At 44.5% G+C, this 27,817-nt stretch overlaps 1 protein-coding gene across 1 annotated transcript in view; it reads left to right on the top strand.

Moving 5' to 3' along the window:
• PDZD2 (PDZ domain containing 2) overlaps window positions 1-27,817 on the top strand; it is a 718,708-nt gene that overhangs the window by 518,713 nt on the left and 172,178 nt on the right. Inside the window, 1 exon segment of the mRNA XM_029579361.1 lies at window positions 12,851-12,962. Within this exon segment, the coding sequence (XP_029435221.1) occupies window positions 12,851-12,962 (112 nt within the window).

A 27,817-nucleotide genomic window follows, 5' to 3' on the forward strand; every position in this document is an offset into this window, starting at 1 on the left:
GTTTAAGCTCATATTGAGTCCGGACATGGCATTTTTCAAGAGAGAACAAAAACAAAATCACATTCCTCTCGGTCCACGTGAATATTTTTTTCACTATCTTTTGGCCATGAGAGCAAGGAAAGAAACTCAACTTTGCTTTAGCAATCACTGTCATTAACTAATAAACAATGAATCACCACCCCCCCCCCCCATCCCAAATTCAACGAATCTTGTCTTTTTTGTGTTGTGCATGCATCACCCTCACCTTTTCAGTCTTCGCTGGGATTCCTGTTGTCTGTCTGCTTTGGAATCCTTGCTCTTATTTAAGCCAGTAATCACGGAGAGGAGGGATAAGAGAATAAGACAGAAATGTCATTACCTTTAGGATATAAATAACAGAGAAGAGGTAAGCAACGTTCCCAGTACGTACCAGGATCAGTCCAGACAGCTGGGTTATGCCTCCCCTCCAGCAGATGGAGTCAGAGAGAAAACTGAAAGCACCCCCTATATACACTGGTGTGCCACCTGCGACCCTTCAGTATAATCTCTGACTCCAGCAGATTGAGAGGCATAACCTGCGGTCCTGCTCCGGTCGGTTTTTATTTTCTCGGTCCTGGGAAAATTAAAAAAAAAAAATACAATATAAAGAGTAAGGTAGGACAGGGGACAAGATCATTGGATGCTTCCTTTCTCTCCTCTGTCTGCCTGTCGGTCTGTGTGAATGTCTGTGTGAGTGTCTTGCGCTGCGCAGCTAGGGATTAGTGTGAGGCAGGCTCGGAGGGTAGTACCCTCCTGATATTCCCGGGTTAGTGTGTCCGCAGGCTGGGGGAGAGCTTACCGGTGGGCCGGTCACCCTCCCCCCCCAATTCCAGGCTTTAGTCCTGAAGGGGGTTTAAAAAAAAAAAAAAAAAAGTTTAAAGTTTAAAGTTTTTACTTACAGAGCCATTTAAGTCCTTTTGGGGACAGGCAGTGTGCTCATTTCTCCTGACCCCGGCCTGCCTGTGCCTGCTCGGACCCCGGAGGGGGTGGCTAGCTCACCCGGCGCGCGTTTGCTGTGGGGCTCTCCTCTCTGAGAGTTTTTGGCGCCATTTTTTCGTGCTGCTCCGTTCGCGGTGCTGATGCCGCGATCTTCGGTCTGCCTGACCTGTGGAGAGGCGGGGGCGCGACTCTCCCGCAGGGGTCTCTGCCCCCGATGTGTTCCCGGGAGCGAGGGACCCTCGGGGGGGCCGAGCGCTGCCCGCAGCCGATCTTCTCTCCTCTCTCCGGAGCGGCACAGCAGCGTCTCAGGCAGTCGTCCTCCGGCCCCTCCTCCACCGGGGAGGAGTGCGGCGGCCATCTTGGCCACGCGGCAGGCTGCATGCTCAGCATCGGAGGAGGAAATCTCTCCTCCTCCCTCTCCTGAGGCACAGAGCCCGTGCTCCCAGCCCGATTCGGGGTCTCCTCGCGGCCCCCCTTCATCGGATGGTCCGAAGAAAAATCTAAAACGGTCAGTGCCATTTTCTTCCGATTTTGTGCTTTTAATGCACAAAGCCTTTTTGCAGGCAGAATCCGGCTGGGAGGCGGAGGCTCCCGCTCCCCCGAAGGTTCCCAAGACCGCCCCCGTCTCAAGGGGGAGTCCACCGGACGTGGGGTCCTCCGGGATCAAGGGTCCCCGCCCGAGGGGGGGTGGGGCTGAGGACCTGGGGGACACAGGAGCCGCTCCGGAATCCCCGGGGGCTCCGGACTTGCTGATGGCCGACGATCCGGGGGCTGTAGCTGGGGATGATCCCCAGGTGCTCTGTTTGGAAAAGAAGAATTAAGCTCCCTTATTCTCCACGTGTTGCAGGAGCTAGAGTTGACGACTCCGCCTCAGGAGGCGGACACGTCTACAGGGGATATCGCAATGGCAGGGATTAGAGCTCCCCCGCAGACCTTTCCCTTTCACCACAAGGTCTTACAGATCGTTTCAAAGGAATGGGAGCTCCCAGAGGCTTCCCTGCGGGTGAATCGAGCCATGGAAAGGCTATATCCCTTACCCAAGGATTCCTTGGAGCTTTTGAAGACACCCGCGGTAGATTCGGCTGTCACGGCTGTGGTGAAGCATACAACTATCCCAGTGACAGGGGGTATAGCGTTGAAGGACCTCCAAGACCGCAAGCTTGAGGTTTTATTAAAGCGCATTTTTGACGTGGCGGCACTGGGGGTCCGAGCGGCGGCTTGCAGCAGCCTTGTGCAGAGGGCCAACCTCCGCTGGGTTCAGCAGCTGCTGACCATGCAGGAGCTCCCTCTGGGCGCGGCTGAGCAGGCGAATTGTGTTGAAGCGGCGGTCGCTTATACAGCGGATGCCTTGTATGACTTGTTGCGCACGTCGGCTCGCATTATGTCCTCGGCGGTTTCAGCCAGGAGGTTGCTCTGGCTCCGTCGTTGGTCGGCGGATGCCAATTCTAAGGCGAGGTTAGGTTCCTTCCCCTTTAAGGGCAAGCTGCTGTTTGGCGAGGAGCTGGACCAGCTCATTAAGGACCTGGGTGACAACAAGGTTTACAAGTTGCCTGAGGATAAGCCTCGGCAACCTCGGTCGTTTGGTAACGCTAGGGCTCGCTTTCGGGGTCAACGGCGTTTCCGTGGGGGGAGAGGGGGTTCCCTTCCCCAGCGGCAGCAGGCGACAAGATCCCAGGCCTGGTCTTCTTCTTCCTTTCGCGGCAGGAGGCCTATACGCGGGGGCTCTTCCCAAGGCTTTCCTGCCATCAAGCCCGCACAATTAAGGTGCGCGGGCCCACTCCTCCGTGCCCGTTATCGGAGGTCGGTTGTCCCGGTTCTGGGAGGAGTGGGCCGCAATTACTTCGGATCAATGGGTCCTCGACGTGGTTCGGTATGGCTACGAGTTGGATTTTGTACGTCCCCTCCGGGATCTCTTCCTGATATCGCCGTGCGGCCCCGTAGAGAAACAGGTAGCTATAGCCCAAACGGTCGCCCATCTACAGGCTCTGGGGGCAGTGGTTCCGGTTCCCCGGGACCAGCTCAGGACGGGTCGGTATTCCATATACTTCCTGGTGCCCAAGAAGGAGGGCACTTTCTGACCCATTCTGGATCTCAAAGGAGTAAACAAGGCGTTGCGTGTGCCCCGCTTCCGGATGGAGACCCTCCGGTCTGTTATTGCGGCCGTCCACAAGGGAGAATTCTTGGCTTCTTTGGACCTGACAGAGGCCTATCTGCACATCGGAATAAGAGAACGGCATCAAAGGTACTTGAGGTTCATGGTGATGGGAGACCACTACCAGTTTTGCGCCCTCCCCTTCGGGTTGGCCACCGCGCCGAGGGTGTTCACCAAAGTTCTCGTGGTGGTAGCGGCTTCCCTCCGCCGGCAAGGCGTCCTTGTACATCCCTATCTCGACGATTGGCTCATTCGAGCAAAGTCGCACGCGGCATGCAACCGGGCGGTCTCCTTAGTGGTGCGCCAGCTGCAGAGGTTGGGTTGGGTAGTCAACTTCGCGAAGAGCAGACTTGAACCGACCCAACAGCTGGAGTTCCTGGGAGCTCGGTTCGACACCTTGGTGGGCAAGGTTTTTCTTCCGCAGCAACGCATGCTCAATCTCATGACTCAGGTACGGCGCCTGTTAGAGCTCGAGATTCCCACGGTCTGGGATTATTTACAAGTCATTGGTCATATGGTGTCTACTATGGAAATGGTACAATGGGCTTTTGCGCATATGCGTCCGTTACAAAGAGCACTTCTATCTCGCTGGGATCCCCGCTCGGAGGAGTACGGGATGGAATTGCCTTTGCTGGAGCCGGCTCGCTCCAGTCTCTCTTGGTGGTTGACTCCAGCCAATCTCCTACAGGGGGTGGACCTCGAACCCCCGTCTTGGTTGGTGGTGACGACGGATGCCAGCCTGTCGGGCTGGGGTGCGGTCTGCCAGTCCCGTGCGGTCCAGGGCAACTGGTCGGCACTCCAAGCGACTTGGTCCATCAACCGATTAGAGACCAGAGCGGTCCGCCTGGCCTTGCGTTGTCTCCTTCCACTGGTACGCGGACGAGCAGTAAGAGTTCTGTTGGACAATGCGACCACAGTGGCGTACATAAATCGACAAGGAGGCACAAAAAGCCAAGCAGTTGCGACCGAGGCGGCGCTGTTGATGTCCTGGGCGGAAAGGCACATAGAGCGTCTCGCGGCCACCCACATTGCCGGCGTGGACAACGTTCAGGCGGATTACCTCAGCCGGCAGCACCTAGATCCAGGAGAATGGGAGATCTCGTTGGAGGCGATGGCTCTCATCGCGCGGCGTTGGGGGACTCCGCGCTTGGACCTCATGGCGACCCGTCAAAATGCAAAGGCGGTACGCTTCTTCAGTCGGAGAAGAGAGCACGCGTCAGAAGGGGTGGACGCGCTAGCCCTTCCGTGGCCTCGTCACATTCTTCTTTATGTGTTCCCTCCGTGGCCTCTGGTAGGGAAAGTGCTAAGGCGCATAGAGTCCCATCACGGTCCGGTGATTCTCGTGGCTCCGGAATGGCCGCGGCGCCCATGGTTCGCGGATCTGGTCAACTTGGCAGTCGACGGCCCACTGCGTCTCGGTCATCTTCCCAATCTTCTTCGGCAGGGTCCAGTATTTTTTGATCTGGCGGATCATTTTTGTCTGGCGGCTTGGCTTTTGAGAGGAAGCGGTTGAAGAAGAGAGGTTATTCGGACGCGGTGGTGTCTACTCTCCTTCGGGCGCGTCGATCTTCCACTACGCTTGCCTACGCGAGGGTTTGGAAGGTTTTCCATGATTGGTGTGACACGGCAGGTACTTCGGCCAGACGTTCGTCAGTGGCGGATATCCTTATGTTCTTACAGGATGGTTTGAAGAAGGGGTTGGCGTATAATTCGCTTCGAGTTCAGGTGGCGGCTTTGGGCTGCTTGAGGGGTAAGGTCGAAGGCTCTTCCCTTGCGAGTCATCCAGATGTGGCTCGTTTTTTGCGAGGGGTTAGAAACTTGCGTCCCCCCGTCAGGCTTCCCTGTCCGTCTTGGAACTTGAACTTGGTACTCCGTGGATTGTGTGCGGCTCCGTTTGAACCTCTTAAGGCGGCTTCTTTGAAGGATCTCACCCTCAAGACTGTTTTCCTTGTCGCCATTACCTCGGCTCGTCGGGTGTCGGAGCTTCAGGCTCTCTCTTGCAGGGAACCGTTTTTGCGCATCTCGGCGTCAGGAGTTTCCTTACGAACTGTTCCTTCCTTCCTACCTAAGGTGGTCTCCACATTTCATGTCAACCAAACGGTGGAATTACCTTCCTTTTCGGACGAGGACCTACAGTCTGCTCAGGGTCGGGACTTGAGGCGTTTGGATGTCCGTCGGATTCTCTTACGCTATTTGGAGGTTACGAATGACTTTAGAAAGTCAGATCACCTTTTCGTGCTGTGGAATGGACCCAGGAAGGGTCTTCAAGCGTCCAAAGCTACGATTGCACGCTGGTTAAAAGGTGCTATTGCGTCCACGTATGTTGGCTGTGGTAAGCCTGTTCCCGCTGGGCTTAAGGCTCATTCTCTGCGTTCTCAAGCGACTTCATGGGCAGAGAATCACTTGGTTTCTTGCCAAGAGATATGCAGGGCGGCCACATGGAAATCCTGGCATACGTTTTCCAGGCATTATCACCTGGATGTCCGGGGACCTCCTGCAGAGTCCTTTGGGAGCAGTGTGATTCGAGCGGGACTCTCAGGGTCTCACCCCAGTTAAGGCGGCTCGGGTACATCCCAGCTGTCTGGACTGATCCTGGTACGTACTGGGAAAGGAAAATTAGGTTCTTACCTTTGCTAATTTTCATTCCAGTAGTACCATGGATCAGTCCAGACGCCCGCCCACAGGGTTCTGGGAGTCCGCTCGTATTCTCTGATTTTCAGTGGTTTTATGTCGGTTTCCGCACGTTTGTGGTTTCCTTGACGGTTATACCAGTGTATCGTGTGTTGTTGTACACTCTTGGTGTTCTATTTGTTGTGTCTGGTTTTATCTGTTTTCAAGGATGTTTCTCCGTGATCTGGTCACTTGTTTTAAAAAAAAAACAAAAAACAAAGGGGGATTCTTGAGAGCAGTGTTGAAAGTGCTTAATTCATTACTTCTGCTTTGATATCACATATACTGAAGGGTCGCAGGTGGCACACCAGTGTATATAGGGGGTGCTTTCAGTTTTCTCTCTGACTCCATCTGCTGGAGGGGAGGCATAACCCAGCTGTCTGGACTGATCCATGGTACTACTGGAATGAAAATTAGCAAAGGTAAGAACCTAATTTTCCTCTTTGAGGCTGAGGCTAGATTCAGAATAATGTAAGGAAGTGTTCTATAGGAAGGACGGTGAATACATAGGACAGTTTCCCAGTGGATAGTGCCTTCTTTTTGTTTGATTTTTCTCTCCTTGTCTGGTACCAGTTCTGGACTGATCTGCATGTTTAGGGTCAGAACTGGATGTGTGTGCAGGAGGAACCCTCATGCCTCCAGAAGAAACACTTACTGTGAAGCAGAAATGAGTCAGAGCTCTTTTGTGGCAGCTTGCAAGGATGCTTTACTTGGGAAACTGGAATAGAAAACAATATTATATCTACTGTTACATGGTTCTGTATAGTTGATTGTGCTAGAATATAATTATCACAGCAGGCAGGTAGAAAGATGGAAACTGGGTATGCTGGTACAGGTTACATCCTATTTAATAGCTGTTACAGATCCACTCCTTCCCCAACAGGATCAGATGACACTTATTGGGGGACATAAACCCCTTCCTATCTGGGCTGGAGGTTGACCTTCTGGTTGTTGGTCCTTCAACACTTTTCAGGATTACAAAATGCTTTGCTACTTGCAGTAGAACTATTTCCTAGATAGGCCCATTTCTTTGTAATCAATTGCCTTGAGAGGTTCACTCTCTTTAAGACTTTTTTTATGCAAGCATGTGAAATCATGACTTGCCTCAATTTTCCAATTAGTTCTTGTTTGGATTCCTGCATTTAATAATAAACTGGGGAGATACTGGCAGCTAAGATATGAAAGGTGCTGACTGTTATGGTATTGAGGGCATTGGATTATGTTTTTCATATTAGGGAGTATTGGTTCATTTATTATCCAATTAGCTAGGATGTTATATATTTTTATGTGATGGAGCATTGGGTGATTATTTCTGTATAATTTGAAAGCTGGTTGGTGGGCCAGAAATGCAGTCTCAGGATGCAACTCAACCACCATCTTTCAATGGGCACCCACATGTCAACCATAGTAAAAACCTCTTTTATGTATCAGTACTAGATTCATCATACATTGCGAGATGTGACCAAGCCAGCACCATACACTCATTTATCACCAATCAATTCTTTATTCCGTGCTTCTCACAGCATAGTCTCAAGCATCTTCAGCTTTTGCAGAGCACAGTAGCTAGACTTTTGATAGGAGCCAATTGCATTGACCATGTGATACCAATTTTGCAAGAGCTACACCGGCTTTGGGTTGAGATCAGGGTAAAATTTAAAGCTCTTTGTTTTGTCTTCCAGTGCTTGAATTGACTGGCCCCTAAATATCTTTCCCAATTGCAATTCACCTGCACTCCCACAAGGGATATTCGATCCTCCCAACAAGCCCTTTTGCCCTCCCCTCCATTGGCTTCAGCTAGACTAACATAAATGCCAAAACACTGAAGAAAATACTTCTAGTGCTATGTCTGGAAACTTCTTAGCTTGCCCTCTACAAAACAATCAAAGCTTCACAGTTTAACCAGGCCTTCCCCTGGACTCCACAGCAAAACCTCTTCCCTCTATCATCTGCCTGCCTGAAATCTTTGTAACCATAAGTTCCCCAAGATTTGTCCACTACTGGGCTGTTTCTATCTAACTGGTTCTTAATATATCTCAAGTCTTCTAGTGCTTAACTTACTATATACCTATAGATAGATAGATATGCATTATTTATGCCCAGTGTATTTCACTATCATCTACATGCATTCAATACCTATGTGCTCAATGCTTTTTTCTTTTTCTATGTAATCTGCTTTGTACCTAGGAAAAAGGAAGAATATCAAATGTTTGTGAATAAATAAATGAAGCTGGAGGCCAAGTGGGCTCTGTGTAATTGTAGCAGGAAGAGAAAACATGTCTGCTGTCATGGGCCCTGTCTTCAGCTGCTGTCATATTATGTTTCTATAATAATCCCTCTCAGGCAGCACAGCCATTGCAGGCCGGGGCTACCTCTGGTTCCCAATACTTGTACATCCTTAGTTTGGTTTGGTAGCCTTCTGTTATTCAGAAGGTGTTTGGGTTAGGCATGGCCACTCTAACTTTTATCGCTTATTTTTTTCACCCCTCACCCCAAGTGAAATGAAATAAAATAAAAAAAAAAGGTTCAATTTTAAAATGTTTGGTTCCAGTCTAAATTCTTTTAGTACCAACTGATTCCAAATATGAACAGCTTAAAGCTATTTTCTGTGATTTTTAACTGTAATTTATAGTACTGCGTGTAATGCCATAATGTGAGGTAATGTCTTAAAATGAGAGAAAAATAGTAGAATCATCAATATTTGGGTATCGTGAATGGAAACTTGGAAACATTCCTGGCATCCAAATTCAGCTTTAAAAATTCCAGAACACATTATACTCTTTTTACTACTACTGTGCTGCACTGATTGTGAAATCTAGAGGACCTGAGGTGTTTAAAGATATTAGGTATCTGTCACAAGGCTAATTTCTGTGTCACTCACCACGCTCTAATATTAAAGTCTCAAGCACAGTTTCTTTCCTTAAGGAAACTGAACATCCATAAAAGCAATAACTGTATAGAGTTGCCAGCAATCTTTCTCTAGTAAAGACTGTCTTATTTTCCAGAAAAAGAATTAGGACCAGATTTTGCATTACATCCTTCCAGAAATATTGTCAGCTTAAATGCATTTGTAATGGAACAGGTTGTTTTTTTTTTAGATAGTAGCATGTATCAAATTGGTATTCGAGTATCCCTGAATCCGATCATGACTTCAGTTGGGACCTGTTTTACAACACCGTAGCTAAAATAAACATAGAAAACTTCCTGGGTGAGAATAATAGTTTTACTAGTTATCCAACATTCGATGGTGCAGGCTTTAAGGATTATTCGGGTCCTTTCCATAAGCCGTGTGTTGCAAAGTTCCTTCAGCATTTCCCTCTCTATGTAAGCAACGTCACCTCTCAAAACATGAATTAGCTTAATAAAGGTTTCACCTAGGCCCAGCCACCTGGTTGTTTGTTTTGGTGTGTTAATTCAATACTCCCTTTCAACTCTTAAAATGATGGTCTTCCCGACTATCTTTGCTTGGAATATAAAAATGGTTTTCCTTTTTAAGCACTGGCTTTGGAATCACCCTAGAGCTTCTCCTTTTTTAGATTAAAATTGTAATGAAATGCAATGTAATGTAATGTTACCACCCAGGGAAGAGATCTATCCGTCACAGTGGACAATACATTGAAATCGACTTGGTTGGCCACTGTTGGACACAGGATACTGGGCTTGATGGACCCTTGATCTGACCCAGTATGGCATGTCTTATGTTATGTTCTTAACAATTTGGGATGCAGTTTTAAAAAGCCCATCTAGCTGCAGAGTTCATGGGTATTTTATATCCATGGACCTTGCAGTTAATTTTCAAAGGGGAATAGTCACAGAAATCACACTTCCAGAAACAAAAGCTGAGTTTTCCTCTCAATCCTTTTCAAAGAGTTCAGAACAAAGTCAAATCACGGTTCTGTGTACAAATTTTTCTTCAGCCTTAGACTAAGCCCAACTTCTTTGGCATTCACAACAGTTTAAATCCAATTTGTTACTAGCACCTTATAGGATATTTGCAAGGCAACTCACTCCCTCTTCTGTAGATGGGATGCAGTTCCCCAACTCTGCTCAGAGGCTCCAATCAGGCACAGGTTCCTTTCTGGCCTGAAGGCCGTCCTTACAGTTCCTTTATTCACTCTGGAACTCCAATATTACATTTTTCAGTTGTCTTTTCTCTTTACTGAAGCTTTCTAAGACACCTGTGGGGTGTATCTGCCCAACTCCTTCTCTTTTCCCATGAAACCCTGTAAAGGGGGTCATAGCTGCATTTTTCTCTTGGTTTGGTGACTCTGAGGGAGCTCATGCCACGAAAAGATCCTACCTGATTCCAAAGTTGTGTCCATTGCTAATAGCCTATGACCTGATTCCTTTGGGGGCGGAGATCCAGTTGGGAGGCTCCAGATCTTCATGTTTCAATCCTGTTCTCTCCTTCCTCTCTGTGTGACTTCTCTGGGAGAAAAGCCTGATGTTCCAGGCTTGACTAAAGCTCTCTATCTCCTTCCTCCAAGTTGTGAAGAGGAGTGGGAAAAAGCCTCCACACTAACAAAAAGGGTTAAAATCCAGATGTTTCTAAGTTCAATATATCTCATGCTGGGTAGTGCTGTCACTGGTCTCGCTTCCTCTAGGGAGCAGAGAGGGGTAGCTCACAGGTCTCTAGCCCCTGCTTTCTGGATTGGGGCTTGTCCCTCTCCAAATCACAGGGTGTTCCCCAGAACGAGAAAACTTATCAAAAACCTGTCCAAAATCTACAAAACCTTCTCTCTCTTAAAATATGAGGCAGACCTTATCAAACAGAGTGTGTACTGATAAGGAATCCCTTCTGAATGCAAGAAAAAACACCAAGTTGGATTTGTGGGCCCAACTCAGCAGGGTGAAAGAAAACCAGCTCCTTACTCTTCAAGAACCTACTCAAACTGACCATACACTCTCTAACTTTAGCTCCACCTTCTACCCTTAGGATAGCCAATCACCATCAGCTCTTTGGAGAGACTGAAAAGGGAATAGAAAATCCCACTATGCTGTTACTAGTCCTGATGGTAAGGGACCTAGGGCCATCTAGTGGCCTACCGAAGGGTTAGCCACAGTATTTATGCAGATTTGTGAATATTTGCATTCCAGTAAGGTTAAACAGGTTCAAATTAGGTAAATATGAAGACTTGTGCTGAGCCAGTCCCAAATCCCCTCCCTTTAACCAAACCAGATGACAAGATCTCAAACCAAAAAAAGAATACCCAGAAGCTTTCTAAGAGAGAGACCTTTGGCTATTGAAATTAAGAATGATCTAATGACAGAAGTATTTATACACAGATTTAGATGTATCTTAATAGCTATAAAGCAGCAGGAGCATCACTAAGCAGCAGTAACCTGGGCCCTTGCCTCTGACATCATTCTCTCGCTGCTGGCACCGCACCTCAACATAGCTGAAGCCTTCCGTTACTACAGGGGAATCTCTGAATTTGAGCCTGTATTCCTCCACTGGTTTCCTGAAATTGTGAGTTTGAGAGTCCAATGCAGGAGTTTAGGCATCATATGGCTCTAATTCACTGAGAACTGCATGGTGCAAGTACATATCAGCTGTTCTGGGGGTGGAGATAGTGAGTGGGTATTGGAGCAAGATTAGAGAGGGAGGTGGGGAGAGGGATAGACAAACTTACAGAGACTGGCTTGAGGTGAAGAGTGATTGGCGGACTGGCTAGCTAGGGGTGGGGGGGATAGCTGGCTGGGTGGGGGATTGAATGGACTGGCTAGCTGGGGGGTGTTGGGAGTGGTTGGTAAGGAATGTCTTGATTGATTTTATTTCATTATTAATTTCTGGGGAGGGCGGTACTGTGGGCAAAGGTGAGCAGCTGAAGGGGCGTCTGCTCTACCTGGGCAGCCCATTATCTGATGGGATGCTGCCACTCAGCCAGCTATGCAGCTGAGTGTTGTGTCAGAGAGAAAGCTGCCTGAATGGAGCTGGCACCATTTGATTGCAGCAGGACGAAAAAGTCGAGAGAGCCTACGTTTTAGGAGGGGACCTCTCTTCTGTTCCTTCTTTGGAAGAAACCCGCTGCAAGGTTCCAGTTCACTTGGCCTAGGGCCAGCCTTTATGTGTATCTGTATGGCGCCGTGTATGTCAAGTGAGCATTTTATACATGATGAATTGTATTAGTAGCAGTAGCCCTGCCTATGGGCCCAAGCTCCAAATCACTGAGGTACCTAGCAAGACCTCTGAAGTGGTTTCTGTCTACTTTTTGATTTGTGGATTGTTTTTTCTTGTATCTTGAGCTAACTGGTTCATAATCTGTTAGGGGTTTGGATTAAAATAATATAATTCCCTCTCCTAGGATTATGTGCTGTGTTCCGTATCTGCATCTAGAAAATAATGTGGATTCTTTGCATATTTTGACATATTTTATTGGGCCAACAAGAATTATCCAAAGATTTTGTCGTACAGTAGCTTTCAAGACCACATGATATCAAAAACATGCATAATAAATATTAAAAATTGTGCCTTAAAATCACCATAAAAGATCTTTAACCATGGTTGAATGTGGTCATAATGTTTTATGGGGGTTTTTTTAGTATTATCTAAGGATTTTCTTCTAGGGGCCAAAACTTTGAAATTCAGGGTTCCAGGAAACATCAAAACATGCCTAGAAAGCTTTTTGGTCCAAGCTCATAGGAACAAATTTATGTTAAATGGTTTCCACTAGGTATAAGAAAAATGAAGGCAAGGAATGTTATTCCCTATATTCTGTATTTATACATATAAAAAATATATTTCTAAAATTTTATGTAGAATGGATGGGCATGATATGTGATTTGAATGTGTGGAATGATTGTGTTATGAGATTTTATAATTGGTATATATATAGTTTGAGTTTTATGACTTTATATTTAAATATATTCTTGAATGCATTAGGCATGTGTAAATAAGTCTTGGATGTTTGATAAAAAAATTTTAAAATGTTATTGTTTCATTTAAACTATTTATAAATTAGAATAAAGTTTTGCAAAGAGTTTCATTGCTTTCCCTTGTTCATAAATTGCTTCCACACCACAAATTAAAGCTTTTTCTTATTAAGAGCTTTCCTTTATTCCTTCTGCATTTAGGTGACAGAAGAAGATAAATGTCAAGACCGAGGCTGTGCAGAAGGGACCAGAGGACCCTGCAGAAGTCCCACCCTGGGAAACAGTTTTATGAAGTACAGGAGCCGGTCCCAAGGTAAAGCAGCCTTGCGTAGACAGTTGCATGAAAAACCCATGATCCAGAGGAAATGTGGTCAGTATAAAACTTAACTAGGCAGAACATCCTCTGCTTTGCTCATGAGACCCTCTGTTTTATTTGGCTTGGATGTGGATTTGGAATTATGGCTACTTTGACCCTGGCATCCCCAGTTGACTCTTATGTTTAGTAGGGTAATGACACATAACATCTGTGCTAATGGTAAGATTAAATCTCCCCGAAAGTAATGCTTTAATATGTCTTTGCTTTTGTGTAAATGTTCCGAAATTTTAAAACTTGTGATTGATTTTATGTATCTCATGAGGGGAAGAGTTATTGCACTACTGTGCTCACTGTATCCTAACATTACAATCAATGACTCTAAAGCAGTTGGTTATTACATCACATGAAAATTCTGATGCCGATATGGTTTTGGCTAACTTATGGTCTTAGGGAAACCGCAAGATTTTAAATTTCCACCATGCTGACTGTGTCTGATTCACCCAGGTGAGTTTTTAGCTGGATAAAACTTACCTAGATAAATCAGGGGTATTTAGGTCAGGCCAAACTTATCCAGATGACTTACTGTGCAAGCTACCCAGAGTTATCTGGGAAAGTCTGATTGTGCTGTGTGGCAGTGCTAAAGTTATCCGGATACATTTATCTGGCTAACTTTAATTTAACTGGCTAGATTCTGCAATGCAGCCGCTGAATATCTGGCTTAAGTTATCCAGACAGCATGCGGCTGAATAGTGACCTAAGAATATATAGCCTTAGTCTTGTAGTGCTCTGCAGGCCCATGGACTGTTACTGTAATTTGTCATTTAATTACATAGCTTTGGATTCTGCAAAACCTTGCTGCCAATATAAGTAAGAAAAGTAGTAAATGTCCTTCCACGTCCGATATATGTTTATATATATATATATATATAAAGATAAAGAAAGCCATCATCAATATAACAATATTGATGATGGCTTGATTCTGTAGGAGCCAGACAAAAGGCACTGGCAGCAGAGACAGCACAGCCATCAAGAACACTGGAAAAGTCCTGAGAGCAGCTCTCAGAGAGAAAAGAGGAGAAAATAATGTAAAAACACAAAAGGAACTAAGGGCCCTGGAGATAGAGACCTGCTGTGAGAGATGCCCAGCCCATTCTCTAGAGGGCGAGGGAAACAGACAGGAGGCTGCTGGAAATAGGAAACCGACTTGACAGAACCAGATTTAAGGAAAAGAGACCTAAGACTCTGGACTCTCTCTCTTTTTTCCTCCAACATAAGGACAGGTAAAACCCTGCAAGGATTTTTCTTTTAGCAGTAAAAGACTGTTGTGCCACTAACGGGCCGATAACAGTAAAATGCGCGGGAGAGCATGTTGTGGGCGCTATTAGTTTTTGGGGCATTGGACATGCATTTTCCTCGCGCTATTACCCCTTACTGTATAAGGGGTAATAATAGTGTGTCGAAAAGTCGCGTCCAGACGGGGGCTAACTGTGCGCTCGGCCTGAGTGCACCATACTATATCGGCCCATAAGAGAAAGAGAGAGACCCCAGAGAGGGAAAAGCTAGTATGTCTACTTTGAAAGAGAGACCCACTCCCTAAATATATGTAGGGACCTTCATTTTTGTTTTCTACTGTTCTTTATTTTTTCTGGGAATTTATCAGGGTTTATTATGATAAGAACAAAAACAGGAGCAAATCATTTGAAAAAAGTCTCATTTTTCTGGGTAAATATCGGAGTTTATTTTGTTGGACAGAAGCCAGGATAATAAAACAACATTATCAGATTCTCCTACCCACCCTCTCAGTAGCATCCACATTTCTATCCCCATCCCCTACCTAACGTGCCGCCCTCTCTATCTCTCTTCCCACCCTATTGAGAATCTCTCCCTCCCCCATTTCTTCCCCACGCACACACTGCAATAGCATTTATCCTTACGGGTGGTGGCTCCAGGCTGCTTCTCTTTCCCTCAGCAGCATGCTAACTAAGGCTCCCTTACTCTGCAACACTGCACTTCTGCTTTTATGCAAGGCCAGTGAGCCTACTGGAAAGTACTCTGGTGGACAGGACCTGCTCGAAATGTATTCACGGCACCAGACAGAGGGCACTTTTGCTGCTTGGGGAGCAAGGAAGCAGGACTTGAAACACAGCGGCACTGGAGGGTGAGCACTTTCACTGGTGGGTGCTGGGGCCTGAAATGCAGCACGCACTTTGGCCCACACTGGCTTCCAGCAGCAGCTGGAGGCCTTGATATTTATCTATTTATTTGTTTTTATAAACCGGTGTTCGATTTACATATCACATCGGTTTACATATGGTGCAGGAAGTTAAGCATTTCTATTAGGTACAGGGAACGATTAGAAACAGTAACGTGAAAGAATAACAGTAACATGGATAATAACAGTAATAAGGCTTGATATAGGGTGTATCTGTAACAGAAGCATGTAACAGTAACAGTAATATGTTACGCAGATCATGACGGAGTGGAAATTATGTAGGTTCGTTCGTGTTTGTTGTTCCGAAGGCTTTACAGAATAGCTATGTTTTAAGATTTTTCTTGAGCGATTGAGTGGATGGATCCGTTCTTAGTTCTGTGGGGAGTTTGTTCCATAGGGAGGGACCGGCAATTGATAGTGTTCGTTCCCTTGTCGCATTGGGTAGCTTTTGGGGACGGTGTTTGTAGAATGCCAGAATTTGAGGAACGGAGATTCCGTGTAGGAGTGTGGAGTTGAAGGGGGGTGGTCAGCCAGTTGGTTTTGTTGTTGTGGAGAATTTTGTGAATGATGGTTAGAGTATTCTTTGAGGGATGGGTAGCCAGTGTAAGTCTTTGAGGATGGGTGTGATGTGGTCTGATCTTCTGCTGTTTGTGAGGGCTCTGGCCGTGGCGTTTTGGAGAAGTTGGATGGGTTTAAGGGTGGTGGCTGGGAGACCTAGTAGTAGGGCATTGCAGAAGTCTAGTTTCGAGAAGAGAAGAACCTGTAGAACTGTTCGAAAGTCTTGTGGGTATAGAAGTGGCTTGAGTTTTCTTAGGATTTGGAGTTTGTGGAATCCTCTTTTAGCAAGTTGGTGATGTGTTTCTTGAAGTTTAATTGGTTGTCTAGCACGACGCCAAGGTTCTTTACAGTGGAGAGTGTTTGGTTTGTAAGTAGGTGTGTGGAGGGGTTGGTGAAGGGGGTGGGGAGGGTTTGTTGGATATGTATAGGATTTCTGTTTTGGTGCGATTGAGAGTGAGGAATAGTTGTGAGAGTATTTATTTATTTATTTATTTGCTTTTATATACCGACATTCGTTGGAGTACATCACATCGGTTCACATTATAACAGTTGTAATAGTATGACAGGGGTGTCTTACTATTTATACATTGTAACATTAAACCTTAATGGGTAAACATAGAACAAAAATAACATTATAAATTAAGGATAGGATGTTGCAAAGTTCAGAATTAGAACTGGGCTAGGGTGTTTAATTGAAGTTAGGTGAGAATTCCATAGCTCTAATGTGCATTTAATGGAGTCTTTGATTCGGAGTAAGATTTGCACATTGTCGACATATACAAATTGCAGCAATCCTGTTTCGTTTAGGAGTTTGCACAATGGGGTCATGTAGATGTTGAACAATGTGGAGGATAGTGATGAGCCTTGTGGGACTCTGTGGGGGTGGGGGATTTGCTTGGATTCAGTGTTGTTGAAATTGACCTTATATGACCTGTTGGAAAGGAAGGATTTAAACCAGCTGAGTGTTGTGGCTTGTAGTCCGATTTCTTTTAGTCTGTGTATTAACATTTTGTGATTGACGGTATCAAATGCCGCCGATATGTCAAGGAGGATGAGTAGATAGGAGGTGTCACAGTCCAGTCCTCTGAGGATTGTGTCTGAGAGGGAGAGTAGTAGTGTTTCAGTGCTGAGAGAAGTTCTGAAGCCGTGTTGGGCAGGGAAGAGTATATTGTGGGTGTCCAGGTATTCAGAGAGTTGATATGCTGCATCTGCAGCTCTGGAGCAGCTTTTTAGTCAGTCTAAAATTAGAATGAATATTGGAATATCACCTTTGGAAAAATCTGGGAATTTGTGGGTAAGAATCGGTTTAAACTGAAAACGAAGGATTCTAAATATATGCCAGTATGGCCACATCCAGGAGCAGAAAAGGCTATTGGAAGGGATACCTAGAGGCTCAAGCCTTCATGTAGATACAATGATAAATGTAGAAATGCATCCGACAATCCAAGAAATTGGTTAACAAAGAGTATGTGGTAGATTTGTAGTGCCAGCAGTAAAGGACATTGCTGAATAACAAATGACATTTGGGGGGGATTTATTCTGCATCGTTGTAGTAGTTTGAGGATGAGTCTCACAGATGTAATTAACAAATCCTGTACTATGATGTGGTCTGAAGTCACCTGAGACTTTTAGGAATTTCTAAACCTAATATGCTAGTACAGTTTGTTTAGATGACATCAGCGGACTTCCGATTACTGAAATTGCAGCCTCCTGCTTTTTATTGTCTTCCTGTTACCAAGAACAGGATATGATCTGCAAAATCAAGTAGCACGAATCAACTAATAGACTAGTAAAGTGTCTACAACTGTGCATGCTCCAACACATTAACAAATTTTCTGTCAGGGGGAGAATAAAGCAGTAAAGTCATTTCCTTCATGTATTCTTTCATGAATACTTTAAAATCTATGCAATCTGAAATATTGGAGTTCAGAAAAGTATAACACATACAGGGGCCGATACTATACAGTGTGCTCAGCCTAGCGCACAGCTTCACGCACGGTTGGACGCATGTTTTGGACGCACTAGAATAACTCTCGATGCAATAATGGGATTAGTGCAGTCAAAACATGCATCCAAACCTGCACGTAGCTAATAGCGCTCATCATGTAAATGCCATGTTGATGAGTATTAGCTAGTACCCCCAATGTAAAAAAATCACAGTGTGCCCAATGCATATTTTTTTTTTCAATTCTTTCAAATTTTTGAAATTAAACCCAAGATATCACACTTGTACAGAAAATAAGTTGTCTTCACAGAATAATAAAAGAAAGAAAATTGTGTAACAGTTACATTCTAATTTCACTGTTTCCAAAAACAAAATTATAAGAAAATTGGAGAAGGGGGGGGGGGCAGAAAAAGAGCATCAAATATAGGTAATTTATCCTAAATTACAAAACAAAGTCCCTACCCAATAGTGCAATAGCCATTACTTTTTACATTGCCGAAGCAGTAACAGGGATTTCCCAGGAGGATGACTGTAAAAAAGCCCTGAGCTGGTCTGGTTCTAAATATACATGGCTATTCCAACAAGCCTACAGAGAAGGCATAGGATAAGAAAAAAAAAAATATGAACACAGCCATCACCCACCAACTTGCTAATCACGCTAAAACCCTCCTAGCACATAGCTCATCTACGAACTTCATTCAACTCACTACCAATTTCTGAACCCACCACCAACCCACCCTTCAGAATTCTCCGGTACCTCTTATTTATAACCTTCAAAATTCTCCTGTATCTCTTATTTATAACCTTCTACATTGATCACATACAACAATCAACTATATTTTTACACCTTACAATTTGTTAAACCTTATTTAGTTTTTCTTTTTGTTAAACATTCCAATGTATTATTACTAATCGTTCCGATGTATTACTGTTTCACCGGAATAACATTATATGTACCGCTGTTCCCACTGTACTGTTATATGTTTATATTTTTATTTATATGTTCCTACTGTACACCCACCCCCTCTAAGGAACTACAAACCTAAAAAATGTTACTTAGTACAACCGCACACATTTCCCTACCTCAATAATTGTCATTGCGTTTATACAATTCTGTATATAACCTGTGTACATATCAATTGTTCCTCGAATCCCTGTACATATCTTTTCCTTATGTATCCTTTCTCATCCTCCCCCCGCCCCCTCCTTTGTCTCGTCTACCCTACCCCTCCCTCCCCTATTTATCTAGTTATTTGCTTTGTTACTGCGTTTATGTTACACACTGTTCCTTGTAAAGGCTTTGCCTATATATCCTTTGGTTGTAAGTTATCTGTAAACCGGCACGATGTGCAAACGGTTGTCGGTATATAAAATAAAATAAATAAATAAATATTCATACGTAACATTATATGTACTGTTGTTCCTACTGTAAACTGTTGTGAAGGCCAGTGCCAAACAACGGTATATAAAAGCACATAAATAAATAAAATAAATATTGTACATTCCTATATCTTATACATTTTGCAGGATATTTTAATACAAAGCTAGCGCTTAGCTGAATGACCTCTAATCTCATTGAGAGAAACTCCTTATGTCTCAACTAGGTTACTTTTATAATGTCTGGGTAAATCCAAATAGGATGACCAAAAAAGGATACCTGCCTATTTCTAAGGAATAATTTCATTATATAATTTCTTTCAGAAAGAAAAGCGAATGAAATAAGCAGAGGCTTCCTTAATTTAATCTCTGAATCCAGTGAGGTTTCAAGAAAATTAGTTGTCCAAATTTCCCACTTGAGGCCCAGCTATAGCTTGCTCCGTTGTTAGATCTCTTTTCTGTAAATAGTAAGCTTTAACGATAACTGGTGTCGCTGCTTCTGGAATCTTAAGAACACCATTCATATAAATCTTGAACATATCCAGGGGGGAAGTTAGATGCTGTACCGGGAAATTGAGAACTCTCTGATTATGAGCTCTCAATGAGTTCTCTACTCCGTCCAATCTTTTGCTAGTTGTTTTTTCAGATATTATTAACTTCTGTTGCACTTTTTCTATTAAATCAACTCTTTTTTTCAAGCCTTCCATTTTTTAATTAAATGACATTATCAATTTGTTATTAGTTATCGTTTGCTCTCTGGTATTTAAAGTTATTTGAGAGAGGGATTTAATGGATTGTTCTATAGATTTCAGCGCAGTGCAAATACCTTCTAATGTATTCGTGGTCGAAGTTGAAATTCCAATCCCTGCAGTCATAGCTCTTAAACAGTTTTCTCCCTCCTCCATGTTGCCTTGCTCGTACCGCACGGCTCCTTGCAGATTAGGGGTTAACTCTCCCTGATGTTTCCCTTCCAACGGGCACGGTATAACCTCCTCCGAAGTTCTTCCCGGGTAGGCTACCTCCTCTCGCACTCCACTGGACTCTCCTTCTCATGTCGCCATGCTTGCTCCACCCAGGTACACCGCCTGGGGAGCTTCCATCACAACCGGTCTGCCTGGCTTAGCGTCGATATCACTTGGAAGTGTGGGCCACTTCGACTCACCGGGGCACAAAGAGATGTCTGAGGTCAGGGGTGAGGACACATGCTCCAGCGTCTCTCTTCCAGCGACCAATCTTACCGGCATGGAGGCTGTTGCACCCACAAAGAATCTGTTGATTTGGGGCTGAGAGGACTCCTGCGGGGGGTAAGCCGTCATTCGCCCCCCTCAGTCTCCCCTTCCTCTTAGTATGGGGCATAATTACTTAGGCAATAACTCAAAAAAGAAACCAGCCTTTCCCCGACATTCCTCGCAGACCTATTGGGTGGCGGCCATCTTGCCCCCCAACACGTATGTTTTAACCCTCAAACATTAATGCCAGCCCCAAAGCTGGTGTTAAGTCTTGAGGTGCCCCAAGCCATCAACAGAAAAGCAGAAAATGCTGCTTTTCTGTAGTTCCTCTGACTTAATATCATCTTGATACTAAATAGGAGGGACCACAGAAAACAACAACATGAAAAGAAAAGTCTTGACGGTGGCCAGGTTAGGAAAATTTACCAGCTTCTGTTTTCCTAACCCATGGCTCTGTGCCGGTTCGGAAAACAGACACTCGTTAATTGAGTGTCCATTTTCCTAACCCGTGGCTGTGCCACGACTCCTAGGCACCCGTTACCAAGGACACGCTAGAGATGTCCAGTTTTCCCTAGTGCGTCCTTTTTAGCGCAGCTGTTCATTTACATATCGCATCACGTGGCCAGGAGAGGTGGATGGGCTGCATTAGGGAAATGGGCACCCAGTTTGGACACCCGTTTTTAGTGCATCCATATTACATCGACTTGAGAGTATACTTTGTGGCCATTGTTGGAACATAATGCTTACACCGTGAATAAACCCTGAATAGGAAAAGCTTTCAGGGATTTTGGGATGTAAAAATATGGTAAAAAACAAAACAGCACAAGTTATGGGAGAATTCCATCACTTCCATGTTAAAGCTATTAGACTTCTTTCCTAGCACAATATGGTACTGTTTTTCCAAACACAATTTATTTCTTTAGGGATAATGCACTGCTCCATTGCCTGTTGCTGCACTTCCAGAAACTGGACATGTGATATCCAATCCCCTCTGATAAAATGCCTCCACTAGAGAAAATAGGATTAAACCACCCTTGTTTGAAATGTCATTTATTTTATTTTTTTTAAATCACAGTGTAATCTGATGAATAGCTATTAGCAGTGGTAATATAATGTACGGTATTTTGTCTTCGTACTGCACGTTACTTACTGTTGCTTTACTGTGAAAGGAGCTTTTATTAGTCCCAGCTCCTGTAAGGTGCTTCCTGATTAGCACCAACCCAATGTCAGCTAAGCTTCATCCTCGCTTATATGCGAAACAGGCACTTTGGCATCGAGTCACTCATTCACCAGAAGGAGACAGAGGCAAATGGCTTTTTGGGCAGGCCAGTGCCTAAAAATATTTACTATTTAAACTGAAGCAGTGATTGCACGGGAGACCAAACAGAATGAAAATAGGCTTTTAATAAAGAGGACTCCCGCAGGAGTCCTCTCAGTCCCAAATGAACAGCCATGGTGTGCATTGGTTGCCTTATTTTCATGTAGGTGAACCTCCTTAGTGGCGGAGTAGCCTAATGGTTGGAACAGTGGGCTGTGGGCCAGCGAAGGCAGGGCTCAAATCCCACTGCTGATCCTGGCCAAATCACTTTACCCTCCATTGTCTCAGGTACAGAGTGACACTTGTGAGCATAAAATAGCCATCTCCACAAGTGCATGCTATTTTAAAAACTGCATCATACACACGTAAAGCAGGGTCCGTAAGCAAATTTGCTCATGTAAAAAAAAAAGGGGGGGGGGCAGGCTGGGGTATTCTGGTGAGGGGCCAAAATTTACACAAGTAAGTTGCGATTTTACAACCTGCCACAGTGATGTGCATAAATCTTTTACTTGCATATATTTACAGTAAGTGATCATAAAATCTTTAAAAAATGACTATGTATGGGATTTGGGTGAAATGGGAGACTTCAGGCTAAAGAGACAGGAAGGTCCATAAGCTGCAGAAGGACTGAGAAAACTGGAAGACTAATTGGTAAAATGGGTTAATTCATTGCCACGTGTTAGAAAATCCGCTGACTTGTATATGTAAAAGCTGAATTATGCGGGGGGGGGGGGAGGGCTAAAAGCATCTAATTAATGTGAATAAAACCTGCACACGTATCATTTTAAAATCTGAAGTTAAAATATGTGTGCCAATTGCATACACTTATCCAACTAAATTCCAACTTAACCGGCTAAGTAGCGCCTTTGCCACTCCTTAAGACAAATTTGAACTTATGCGGATAAATAGCGGAACTTCTCCAGCTATATTCAGATTTATATGGCTAAGTAGCAACAAACACTGCTTATCCAGATAAATCTGAAAAGCGCTACTTGTCCGACTAATTAACGCTTTTCAGACCTGTCCAACTAAGTGCCACTACTTAGCCAGATAAATCTGTATTTATCCAGATAAGTCTGAACTTGTGCAGCGGGTGGTTTTTACATGTGCGAGCATTTGTGTGCACATATGTACTCACATTTTATAACCTGCACATATAGGGGCAGATTTTCAAAGGGGTACGCGCGTAACTCCAGGAAGATTTACGTGCGTAGGGTGAGGTTACGCATGCCGGGCCTATTTTCAAAAGGCCCGGCGGCGCACATAAAGCCCCCAGGACGCGTGTAAGTCCCGGGGCTTGCAAAAAGGGGCGGGGCCAGAGGCATCCCCCGGCACAGCAGATAAAGGTACCGGGGGGGGGGGGGGTTTCAGGCTGGGGGCGGGACAGGTAGGGGAAGGGAGGGGAAGGTGGGGGGGGAAGGAAAGTTCCCTCCGAGGCCGCTTCGAGGGATCAGGGAAAGCCAGTTGGCCTCCACTAGTGTGCACCCCTTGCGTGCGCCGTCCCCTGATTTTATAACATGCACACGGCTGTGCACGCATGTTATAAAATCGGGCAGTACATTTGTGCGCGCCGGGTGCGTACTTTTTAAAATCTGCCCCATAGTTTTCAAGCAAGTTATAAAAAACAGTAACAACTTTGCGTGCGCCAATATACACCCACAAATGGGTGCACGCGAGCAATTTTGAAAGTTAGCCTCTCTGATTGTAAACCCTCTGGGGACTGAGAAATATCTCCAGTACCTGAATGTAATCCACTTTGAAGTGCCTGAAGAGCTGAATATAAATAAATAAAATAAATAGAGCATTAATTGAGCATCTGTGGTGATTCCTCCTCCTGCATGACCCAAAATACTTTTCTGCAGGTCTTAGCAAATATTTTTTGCAATTAATAGCTTGTGAATCCCTCCTTTTATGATAGTTGCTTTTAGGAAAACCAATTACTCCCTGCTGTTTGGCCACAGATGTCAAAAAGGATTTGGGTTAATTGAGCCAAAGTAGCTTAATGGTTGACAAGATGTTTGCAATCCATTGGTATCATAAGATGTCTGCTTTGTCCAGGAAATTTAATGGTTAGAACTGTTAGATCAGAAATAACTAGTTATACCTCAGACTTGGAGGTAATCCTGATACTTTTCACAAGTCTTAACTTTTGGTGAACTGACTGTGTTCTCATGGAAGAACTTCATAAGATGACTCATTTTTTAAAGGAAAAATGTACTTAGATTAACAAGGAGATTCAATAGGATAAAAAGGAGAACTTAGAAATAATATTACTGTATAATTGTACATTTCACTGGCGCCATCTTGTTCTCCTACCATGTGACAGGGGCCGACCAATGGCACCGGTTGCCCCTGTGACATAGTAAGGGCATAGGCTTTCGATGCCATTTTGAATACTGGCAGCCGAAGGCCCGAGTGCAGGAGATCGCTCCCGGACCCCCGCTGGACCACCAGGGACTTTCGGCAGGTCTTGGGGGGGTCAGGAGGGTGGGGGGTTGTAGTTAATTAAATTTAAAGAGTTGGGATGGGGTTTTTTTTTTTGTTTATCCAACTTTAATGGAAAACAAATACCGAATTCAACTAATGGATGAATCGGGTTTCCCCCTATGAAAACAGATGCAATGGATTTGGGTCCCAGCGCAAGGAATACCGAATAGCAACGTATCTTTTCCTTCTGCATATCCCTACTGCGGAGCGCAGAATTTGTGCAGAATTTTCCCCCTGCACAATTGCCATTTTCTGTGCAGAAAATGGCAGAGGAGACCCCAGTATGCTGCAAACGTAGCGCACGAAGATGAAGGCCCCCATGTGCTGCAGGACACGCTCCGCTCGTGGTGAAGATGAAGGCCCCGGTGAGATTGAATGTGTGTGTGTGAGGAGAGGGAGAGGGATGTGAGAGAGGAGAGGGGAGAAGGGTGAGAGAGGAGAGAGGGGAGGAGGTGTGGGAGGGGAGGGGGTGCGAGAGAGGAGAGTGGAGGCGGTGTGGGAGAGGAGAGAGGGGAGGAGGTGTGGGAGGGGAAGGGGTGCGAGAGAGGAGAGTGGAGGAGGTGTGGGAGAGGAGAGAGGGGAGGTGAGAGAGCTGGGATACGGGTGTGAGAGGGGGAGGGTGAGAGAGGGCAGGGGGGTGAGTAAGGAGGATGTGAGAGAGAGCTTAGGAGGTGAGAGAATGGGGGGGGGGGAATGCTTGAGTGTGGGTGCCAGAGAGAGGGAGCCTATATGAGGAGATTGTGAAGGAGTGTGTATGTGTGTGAGAGACTGGGAGCTTGTGTGTAAGAAAAGGGATCATGTGTATGTGAGGGTGCTAGTCCGTGTGAAGGGATTGTGTATGTGTGAGACAGAGCCTGTGTGAAGGGGTGCATGAGAGAGAGACATAGGTAGCCTGTGTGAGGATATATGTGTGAGAGAGAAAGGGAGCTTGTGTGGGTGTGTATGCAAGAGAGAGGGACCCTGTATGAGGGTGTGTGTGTGTGTGTGTGCGTGAGAGAGTGAGAGAGCCTATATGAGGGGGTGTGTATGTGTATTAGAGAGAGGGAGCATGTGGTGTGGGAGAGGGAGGGACAGAGGGAGCCTGAGTGAGGGAGCAGTACTGAGAACAGGGTCAAATACTGGGACTGGCAAAAGAGTGGAAGGAGTTGAGCCCAGAGGTGGAGGGGGAAGATACTGGCAGGTGGAGGAGTTGGGGCCTGAGAGGGCAAAGTGGCCAGGGGAGTAGAGAGAGCGTGTGGAAGGGACAATTACAGTGAATTTCTAGGGAAATTCTTCTCAAAATATTTAAAATTCTGCATCTCTAAGTAATAACTTTTTTCTGTATTAATTTAAAATGTAATTATTTAAAGTCTGTCATGTAAATTGTGTTATTTTGACCAATCTAAAGTTTGCAGAATTTTGCAGAATTTGAAGTTTTTGTGCGCAGAATTTTAAATTTTTTTGCGCAGAATTCCCCCAGGAGTAAAGTGTCTGTGTGTATGTCTTGCAGTTGGGGTGGGGGTGGTTAAAGAGGCTGGAAGTATGTATTGTGGGAGATGTGTATGTGGGGGGTCCCACACATTTATTTATTTATTTATAAATGTGTGGAGGTCCCACACATTTATTTATTTATTTATTTATTTATGCTTTCTATATACCCATCATTCCAGAGGTAAATCACAATGGTTTACATATATATCATTGAATTACATTGTAAAACTAAGGTAATAAATTTAATTATTTATTTATTTATTTATTTATTTATTTATTTATTTATTTATTTATTTGTGAAATTGTAACCGAACTTTATTGGCACCTGTTAGAATGTACGATATCCTACATTTACTTACCTTAGTCTATGTGCCTATTTGTATTATAAACCGTTGCGATGGTATATAACTTAGCGACGGTATAGAAAAGTTGTTAAATAAATAAATAATAGTAGTTTATAACAACAATAGTATAAATGCGTAAGTAACAATTATAGAACAAATAGTAATTGCATCAACAATGGATTAGAAATGCCAGGAATTGATTCAAATAGCAATTGTAATAAATTTAGAATAAAATAAGAGGAGAAAAGGGTATGATCTGTTTCTTGAATATACAAATCTGAAGTTATTTTTATCAAAGATTAATTTCAAGTTAGGTCATAGGCTTTTTTAATGAGCCAGGATTAAAGATCTTGTTTGATTTTTTTTTTTTTCAGTTGAAAGTCTTAGTGGACTAAGTAGAGAGTTCCAAAGTTTAGGTCCAGCACTAGTAAACATACGTTCTCTAATTTGTGTTAGGTGTGTAATATTATTGGGAAGATTAAGAGAATGCCTTTGCTTTGAGTTCTTAGATCTCTTAGTGGATTATAAAGTTGAATTGAAATTCTAGGAGAAGATGGATCAATATTGTTGATGATATTGTTGATGATATTACACTGACTCTCAATAAAATACAGAATAGACTACAAAGTTTTAACAATCCTCCACAAAATAATCACAGGACAACAAATCTACTGGCTAACCAAACACATTGAATTACATGCTCCAAAAAGGAACCTTCACTCAATGAATAAAGGCCTCCTCAAAATCTCTCACGCAAAAACCACGCATCTATTAACAACATGTGAGAGAGCTATATCCATCACCAGCCCCTCTCTACCTTTCAATCTAAGAATTCAATCAGACACCAAAACCTTTAAAAAAGAGTTAAAAACCTGGCTGATTACCAGAGCCTACTCAGACACACTCAATCATCAACACCAACAGACTCCCACCCAATACAACACCAAGAAAACAAAGATACCATCTGGTCCACACATGAAATCTCAGCACAAACACGAAACCCACACTACGTTGCTCAAGAACTTTTCCATTATACAATAAATAACACCCTCCCTGTTAATTCTACCATTGTTACCTAACTCGTTCAACTATTATACTTTCTGTAGAAATTCTGATGTTACTCTATCCACCTATTATGATTAATGTAAACTGTTATGATGGCGAAACCGATTGACGGTATACAAAACATGTTAAATAAATAAAAATAAATAAATAAATATTGAAAATAGGTGATAATTCTTTGTATTAAGAGCATAAGAACATGCCATACAGGGTCAGACCAAGGGTCCATCAAGCCCAGCATCCTGTCTCCATCAGTGGCCATTCCAGGCCATAAGAACCTGGCAAGTACCCAAAAACTAAGGGACCAATTTTAAATTTTATGCGCGCGGGGGGGGAGGGGCACATTTGTGCACGCTACCTGGCGTGCACAAATGCACACCTAATTTTATAACATGCATGCGCTGCCGCGCGCATGTTATAAGATCTGGGCTCGGCACACGCAAGGGGATGCACACTTGTGCACCTTGTGTGTACTGAGTCCAAAGGGAGCCCTGATGGCTTTCCCCGTCCCCTCCCCAGACCGCCATTATGCCCCCCGGCCCTGCCCCCGGACCGCCCATTTTCGAAAGCCCCAGGACATACGTGCATCCCGGGGCTTACGCGCGCTGCCAAGCCTATGCAAAATAGGCTCGGCGTGCGCAGGGGTAGGTTTTCGGGGGTTACGCGCATATCCCTTTGAAAATCTACCCCTAAGTTTATCCCATGTTACTGTTGCTAGTAATAGTAGTGGATATTTTCTGTCAGCTTAATTAATAGCAGGTAATGGACTTCTCCGCCAAGAACTTATCCAATCCTTTTTTAAACAAAGCTATACTAACTGCACCAACCACATCCCCTGGCAACACATTTC

This window comes from Rhinatrema bivittatum, chromosome 1 (assembly GCF_901001135.1).
Source record: "Rhinatrema bivittatum chromosome 1, aRhiBiv1.1, whole genome shotgun sequence".
Taxonomy (NCBI): domain Eukaryota; kingdom Metazoa; phylum Chordata; class Amphibia; order Gymnophiona; family Rhinatrematidae; genus Rhinatrema; species Rhinatrema bivittatum.